Source organism: Melanostigma gelatinosum (genome assembly GCF_949748355.1).
Source record: "Melanostigma gelatinosum genome assembly, chromosome: 2".
In the NCBI taxonomy this organism is placed as follows: Eukaryota; Metazoa; Chordata; class Actinopteri; order Perciformes; family Zoarcidae; genus Melanostigma; species Melanostigma gelatinosum.
Genome location: NC_136635.1, coordinates 33,495,731 through 33,503,230, shown reverse-complemented (window position 1 = coordinate 33,503,230; position 7,500 = coordinate 33,495,731). Strand labels below are relative to the sequence as shown.

The 7,500-nt window shown below is 47.5% G+C and overlaps 2 protein-coding genes across 6 annotated transcripts in view; one reads left to right on the top strand and one right to left on the bottom strand.

Moving 5' to 3' along the window:
* Window positions 1–2,883, top strand: part of wdr59 (WD repeat domain 59) — a gene marked incomplete at its 3' end in the record, with an annotated part of 14,829 nt that extends 11,946 nt beyond the window's left edge. For 2 of the 3 annotated variants that reach the window (XM_079282423.1, XM_079282422.1), the window contains 3 exons: window positions 28–148; window positions 252–394; window positions 2,184–2,883. In XM_079282423.1, coding sequence (XP_079138549.1) covers window positions 28–148; window positions 252–394; window positions 2,184–2,419 — 500 coding nt within the window. Of the gene's footprint in view, window positions 149–251; window positions 395–2,183 lie in introns of all 3 variants that reach the window. The other variant, XM_079282421.1, reaches the window with a different exon arrangement.
* A 2,588-nt stretch (window positions 2,884–5,471) lies between these two features.
* The window catches only part of gpatch1 (G patch domain containing 1), a 20,520-nt gene continuing 18,491 nt past the window's right edge, over window positions 5,472–7,500 (bottom strand). For 2 of the 3 annotated variants that reach the window (XM_079284966.1, XM_079284968.1), the window contains exons 17-20: window positions 6,199–6,285; window positions 6,016–6,122; window positions 5,819–5,931; window positions 5,472–5,587 (exon numbers count right to left, since the gene is read on the bottom strand). In XM_079284966.1, coding sequence (XP_079141092.1) covers window positions 5,554–5,587; window positions 5,819–5,931; window positions 6,016–6,122; window positions 6,199–6,285 — 341 coding nt within the window. In that variant the 3' untranslated portion in view covers window positions 5,472–5,553. The remainder of the gene's footprint in view (window positions 5,588–5,818; window positions 5,932–6,015; window positions 6,123–6,198; window positions 6,286–7,500) is intronic. The other variant, XM_079284967.1, reaches the window with a different exon arrangement.

The window sequence follows — 7,500 nt, the reverse complement described above, 5'->3', positions numbered from 1 at the left end:
ACTGGATGCTTTGTTGTCGTTTTGCAGGTCGAGACTCAGAGCACGGCAACCCCTGGGGAGAGTCCTCCCCTGACGACTATCGCCATGGCAACCAGGGTCACACCGACCCACGGGAACGAGAGCGAGAGCAGCACGAAATGAACAAGAGGTGAGGAGACGAGGAGGAGACGGTGGGAGAACTGGGTGGGACTGACTGGTTTGTGATGTCACCGTGATGTCACCGTGATGTAATTTCCTGTCTCTCTCCACAGACTGCTGGACCCCGCAAACACGCTGCAGTTCGACGACTTCAAGAAGTGTTACGGTGAAATCCTGTACCGATGGGGTCTGAGGGAGAAAAGAGCCGACGTGCTCAAGTTTGCCTCGTGTCCTCCTGAACCGCACAAAGGAATCGGTAAACATGAATATTACTGTAGTATTAGTGGTGTAAGCGGGACTGTCTGTGTGGTGTTAGCGGTGTAAATGGGACTGTCGGTGTGGTGTAAGCGGGACTGTCGGTGTGGTGTTAGCGGTGTAAACGGGACTGTCTGTGTAAACGGGACTGTCTGTGTAAGCGGGACTGTCGGTGTGGTGTTAGCGGTGTAAACGGGACTGTCGGTGTGGTGTTAGCTGTGTAAACGGGACTGTCGGTGTGGTGTTAGCGGTGTAAATGGGACTGTCGGTGTGGTGTTAGCGGTGTAAACGGGACTGTCGGTGTGGTGTTAGCGGTGTAAATGGGACTGTCGGTGTGGTGTTAGCGGTGTAAACGGGACTGTCGGTGTGGTGTTAGCGGGAGTGTCGGTGTGGTGTTAGCTTTGTAAGCGGGACTGTCGGTGTGGTGTTAGCGGTGTAAACGGGACTGTCGGTGTGGTGTTAGCGGGAGTGTCGGTGTGGTGTTAGCTTTGTAAGTGGGACTGTCGGTGTGGTGTTAGCGGTGTAAACGGGACTGTCGGTGTGGTGTTAGCGGGACTGTCGGTGTGGTGTTAGCGGTGTAAATGGGACTGTCGGTGTGGTGTTAGCGGTGTAAACGGGACTGTCGGTGTGGTGTTAGCGGGAGTGTCGGTGTGGTGTTAGCTTTGTAAGCAGGACTGTCGGTGTGGTGTTAGCGGTGTAAACGGGACTGTCGGTGTGGTGTTAGCGGGACTGTCGGTGTGGTGTAAGTGGGACTGTCGGTGTGGTGTTAGCTGTGTAAGCGGGACTGTCGGTGTGGTGTTAGCTGTGTAAGCGGGACTGTCGGTGTGGTGTTAGCGGTGTAAACGGGACTGTCGGTGTGGTGTTGGCTTTGTAAGCGGGACTGTCGGTGTGGTGTTAGCGGTGTAAACGGGACTGTCGGTGTGGTGTTAGCGGGACTGTCGGTGTGGTGTTAGCTGTGTTAGCGGGAGTGTCGGTGTGGTGTTAGCTGTGTAAGCGGGACTGTCGGTGTGGTGTTAGCGGTGTAAACGGGACTGTCGGTGTGGTGTTAGCGGGACTGTCGGTGTGGTGTAAGTGGGACTGTCGGTGTGGTGTTAGCTGTGTTAGCGGGACTGTCGGTGTGGTGTTAGCGGTGTAAGCGGGACTGTCTGTGTGGTGTTAGCGGTGTAAGCGGGACTGTCTGTGTGGTGTTAGCGGTGTAAGCGGGACTGTCTGTGTAAACGGGACTGTCGGTGTGGTGTTAGCGGTGTAAACTGGACTGTCGGTGTGGTGTTAGCGGTGTAAACTGGACTGTCGGTGTGGTGTTAGCGGGACTGTCGGTGTGGTGTTTGCGGGACTGTCTGTGTGGTGTTAGCAGTGTAAGCGGGACTGTCTGTGTAAACGGGACTGTCGGTGTGGTGTTAGCGGGACTGTCGGTGTGGTGTTAGCTGTGTAAGCGGGACTGTCGGTGTGGTGTTAGCGGTGTAAATGGGACTGTCGGTGTGGTGTTAGCGGTGTAAACGGGACTGTCGGTGTGGTGTTAGCTGTGTAAGCGGGACTGTCGGTGTGGTGTTAGCGGTGTAAACGGGACTGTCGGTGTAAGCAGGATTGTCGGTGTGGTGTTTGCGGGACTGTCGGTGTGGTGTTAGCGGTGTAAACGGGACTGTCGGGACTGACTAGTGGTGTAAACGGGACTGTCGGTGTGGTGTTAGTGGTGTAAACGGGACTGTTATAGTATTAGTCGTGTATTAGTATAACAGCTATATACTGTAATACTACTGTCCGTGTTGAACCCTCTACGTTGTCTCTTTCAGAGTTTGGGGTTTACTGCTGTCACTGTCGTAGTCAGGCTCGTGGGACTCAGTGTGCCGTCTGTAAGCGACTCACCTTCCAGTGCGCCATATGTCACGTGGCCGTAAGAGGCTCCTCCAACTTCTGCCTGAGCTGTGGACACGGAGGACACACCAGCCACATGATGGACTGGTTCCGCCGGCAGGACGAGTGTCCGGCCGGCTGTGGCTGCCACTGTCTGCTGCAGAGCACCTTCTGATGGGGGACGTCCAACGCCCTCAGGACCAGACCTCCACAGCCCCAAACAGATCCTCCCAACCCCCCTCAGGACTCAACCTCCACAGATCCTCCCAACCCCCCTCAGGACCAGACCTCCACAGATCCTCCCAACCCCCCTCAGGACTCAACCTCCACAGATCCTCCCAACACCCCTCAGGACCAGACCTCCACAGAACCGAACAGATCCTCCCGACACCCCTTCAGGACTCGATCTCAACAGAACCTCCCGACCCCCCTCAGGACCAGACCGTCATGAAGTTCATGAGGATGAACTCTGTTTTGTTCTACTTTAAGTCTTCTGGAGTCTTCTTTATCAATTAATCAACTATTTAGTCTCTCAAATAGTGAACGATCATAATTGGCCAAAGTCAGGTCTGTTTTTTAAATGTGAAGAATAACTTTGTGAATATTCTGTGAACTGACTGAAGTAATAAAGTTTGTTTGAATTCAGTCGTGTCTCATTGATATCTGTAGTTCATGAGATGAAGCCTGATTGGTCCTGAGGCCTTTAGCTCCGCCCCCAGGACAAACATCTACGTAGCCAGCATATGTACTTCAAGTATCAAAAGTATTTATGATACTAACAATAGTATTTATACAAGTATCAAAAATAGATGTAGTGCAGTGAAAAGTACATTTCTCTCTGAGATGTAACCAAGTAGAAGTATAAACACAATCCTAGAGTACACGTACCTGAGAAGTGTACTTGGATAGTGTCCACTTGAGTTATATCAATTTGAGGTTGTGAACTATTAATATTTCATACTTCACTACACTTCAGAGGGAAGTGTTGAATGTATTGTTACACTTCTCAGATTAAGATTTTATAAAAACAAATATGATGCAATGCCTTAAAAACATACTTTTACTATCTTTTATATATTTATATATATATATATACTTTTGTCACCATTTGTTTGATACTTAGTTATCCGATTCCGGAGTTACTACACAACAGTACAGTTCTTTTGTTTCATTCATATATAAAAAAATATAGATATATATATTAGCGCTGGGCAAGTTAACGCATTCATTAATTAACGCCGACAATTATTTGATCGCTTGTTAATGCATTTTTTAAAATGTATAATATATATTTTGTTCAATGGAGTGGTCTCGTGTGACGTCACAGTTTAGCTGTCGGCCATGTTGGAGTACACACAAAGCCACTGGCATGCACGGCTGAGTCGCATAACCTATCGGTGGTAAACTTTTGTGCTGTCTTTGGTTGTGGCAGCAGAGCTGATAGACAAGAAATCATTCTTTCGTTTGCCAGCGGTCATTACACATCAAGGAAATGACACGAAGGAGCTATCCAAGCGAAGTCGCGAGAAATGGCTGTCACGCATCTCTCGAGATATAACGGAATGGAATTTGGCGTACACTCGAGTATGTGCGGATCACTTTATAAGTGGTCAGTGATTTTATTTGCAAATTCGTTTGTGAACAGTATTTAATAAAGGAAATATAAATTAAACTTGGACATGAGAAGGTTACCGAAGCTTCATCGGCCCGTGACAGCAGTCGGTGCCAGAGACGTGTCGAGCGTGTACAACAGGCGAAACACAGAGATGCAGCCTCAGCATTGCTTGATATGAGTTTAACGTCGGATCATATATATATATATATATATGTGTGTGTGTGGGGGGGGTGACGTTAGGAGTTAGTTTAAAGTGAATTCCTGCACACAATGACATGCACGTACAATGTAAACAAACACACGTGTCTGTTTGCGCTGAGTAAACATAGAATATTGCTAAATATCGGACCAGATCTGTATATATTTACTCTTCCAATGACGATATGAGAATTCTCGACGACCGTTGCTTTTAACGTCTCGGACCCATCCACTGACAAACTGATTATAAGCGTCGAGCCCTTTGTAGCACTCCAGCTCGTCTTTTGTGTAAGGACTGGGGGTGTTCACGAGATACGCGTAGATGTTGGCGTAGTTTACCGATGGAAGATAAGTAGGATCGGCACTGAAACGATCTGCACTCATCGTATAGGGATCCAAGTTACCAATAACCTTCAATTTGGCCAGGTAGCGAACCTTTGATGCACTATCCAGTGATTCAAAGTATGGTATTTTCGCCGCACTTCCTTGTTTACGCGCCGCCATGTAGGATCTGTATGTACTCCAACATGGCCGACCGACCTCGTAACTAAGGAGATCGTGACGTCGGTGAGACCACTCCATTGAAAGACAAGAGACAGTACATACATAACAAGAGGATGACAAGAACAGTGGGATAAAAGGCAGCAAACATCCTATAGTCAGTTGTGTGTGTGCTAAAATTCACCGTAAACACATTTAAACGCACAGATCGGGAGCGAAGGACTTTAAAAGTTAGCGGAAACATTAACTTGAGACAACATCCGGTTTCTTCAGACGAACATCCGGTTTTCAGAATAAGATGCCAACAAAGTATGAATTATATTCACATTAAGTATGAAACATGCTACCGGCATCTCGTGAACCAAATGATATTGCGCTTTTGTTCATATAGCAGCACTTTAAAATAAAAGTGCGCAAAACAATACTTTACAATTCATTACTGAACTTTGCCATAACAATGAGATTAAATATTTTAATCGTTGCCCAGCACTGGTATATATATATAAAAAATATATATGTAAAATATATATATTTAAAAATATATATATATACATAAAAAAAAAAATATATATATATAGATATATATATATATAATATATATTTATAATATATATATCTATATGTATATATGTATTTTATATATTACTTCTCCACTAACGTTACATCTCAGAGGGAAACCTGTTACTTTACAGATTCACCTAAATGAACATATAACTCATAAAAGACGTATTATTACAGATTAAACTCCCAGTCAGTATATTAAGTCATTAAAATGAGCTGCAACATGAATATATCAACAATAATCATACAAAAGGAGCTAACCGTTAGCCTTCGAGCTAACCGGATGTCTCAATGAGTCAAAACTATTAAAATAAACATTAAAAAGTATTAAAAACAACAAAAGACATGAAGATAAAATTATAAACTTTATTATTTCAAACAGCTGATCTGTTGTGTGGAATGAAGACTGACGTCCTCACAGAGGACACGCTTCTTCACCAGGTCTCATGGGACACGATGGTCTTCAGTCTGGAGGGAGAGGACAGACAGAGACATGTCAAACAGGAACAGCTTCCTGTTTCAGTGTCCAGAGTTTCACAATAAGAGCATCGTGGAACCAGCTGGAGTTAACTTGATCACAGTAGAAAAAGAAGGTTAGTCTAGAGTTAATATCATCTGTTCTAATCACAGTTATAGAATATAATATATTATCTCATTTTAATATTTACTGATCAATTGGATCATGACGTGACCTCTGACCTCTTGAGAAGCTCCTGTGTAGACACCTGAGCAGCTTCATCTTCACTCTCCTCTTCCTCCTCGCTGCGCTTCTTCTTCTTGGCTTTGTGTTTGTTCGTCTTTTGTTTCTTCTTCTGGGGATAAAAACGCGGCACGTTAACACCGGAGGACTCAACCAGGAAGACGAGACGTTTAAATGTGACTTCTTCTCTTTCTACCTTCTTCTTCTTGTTCTTCTTCTCCTTCTTGTTGTTCTTCTTCTTCTCTTTGCTCCTCCTGCTGGGTTTCTCCTCATCACGGGAGGGGCAGAAGGGGGAGGAGCCTCCTGTGGCAGAACAGAGAACAACAGGAAGTCAGACGGGAAGACAGACGGGAAGACAGACGTGTGTGTGAGGACTCACTGAGAGCAGCTGATGGAGGAGGAAGCTTCGGACCAAACTCTTCTTCTTCTTCTTTTACTTGAGTGGAGTTCTGAGATGAAACTGAGACTTTGAAAGAAACAAAGAATCGAAATTTCTAAGTTAACGTCTGTCAACTCCTTTCATCAGTACGATGACGGTCTACGGTCACATGACGGTCTACGGTCACATGGCGGTCTACGGTCAGATAACGGTCTACGGTCAGATGACGGTCTACGGTCAGATAACGGTCTACGGTCACATGACGGTCTACGGTCACATGACGGTCTACGGTCACATGGCGGTCTACGGTCAGATAACGGTCTACGGTCAGATAACGGTCTACGGTCAGATAACTGTCTACGGTCACATGACGGTCTACGGTCAGATAACGGTCTACGGTCACATGACGGTCTACGGTCAGATGACGGTCTACGGTCAGATGACGGTCTACGGTCACATGACGGTCTACGGTCAGATAACGGTCTACGGTCAGATGGCGGTCTACGGTCACATGACGGTCTACGGTCAGATGACGGTCTACGGTCAGATGACGGTCTACGGTCACATGACGGTCTATGGTCAGATAACGGTCTATGTTAAGATAACGGTCTACGGTCAGATAACGGTCACCTAAGGTCACCGTGACGGTCTAAGGTCACCGTGACGGTCTAAGGTCACCGTGACGGTCTACGGTCACCGTGACGGTCTAAGGTCACCGTGACGGTCTATGGTCACCGTGACGGTCACCGTGACGGTCTATGGTCACCGTGGCGGTCTAAGGTCACCGTGACGGTCTACGGTCACCGTGACGGTCTAAGGTCACCGTGACGGTCTAAGGTCACCGTGACGGTCTACGGTCACCGTGACGGTCTAAGGTCACCGTGACGGTCTATGGTCACCGTGACGGTCACCGTGACGGTCTCAGGTCACCGTGGCGGTCACCGTGACGGTCTCAGGTCACCGTGGCGGTCACCGTGACGGTCTCAGGTCACCGTGGCGGTCTAAGGTCACCGTGACGGTCTAAGGTCACCGTGACGGTCTACGGGCACCGTGACGGTCTACGGTCACCGTGACGTGACGGTCTACGGTCACCGTGACGGTCTACGGTCACCGTGACGGTCTCAGGTCACCGTGACGGTCTAAGGTCACTGTGACGGTCTACGGTCACCGTGGCGGTCACCGTGACGGTCTCAGGTCACCGTGACGGTCTCAGGTCACCGTGACGGTCTCAGGTCACCGTGACGGTCTACGGTCACCGTGACGGTCTACGGTCACCGTGACGGTCTAAGGTCACCGTGACGG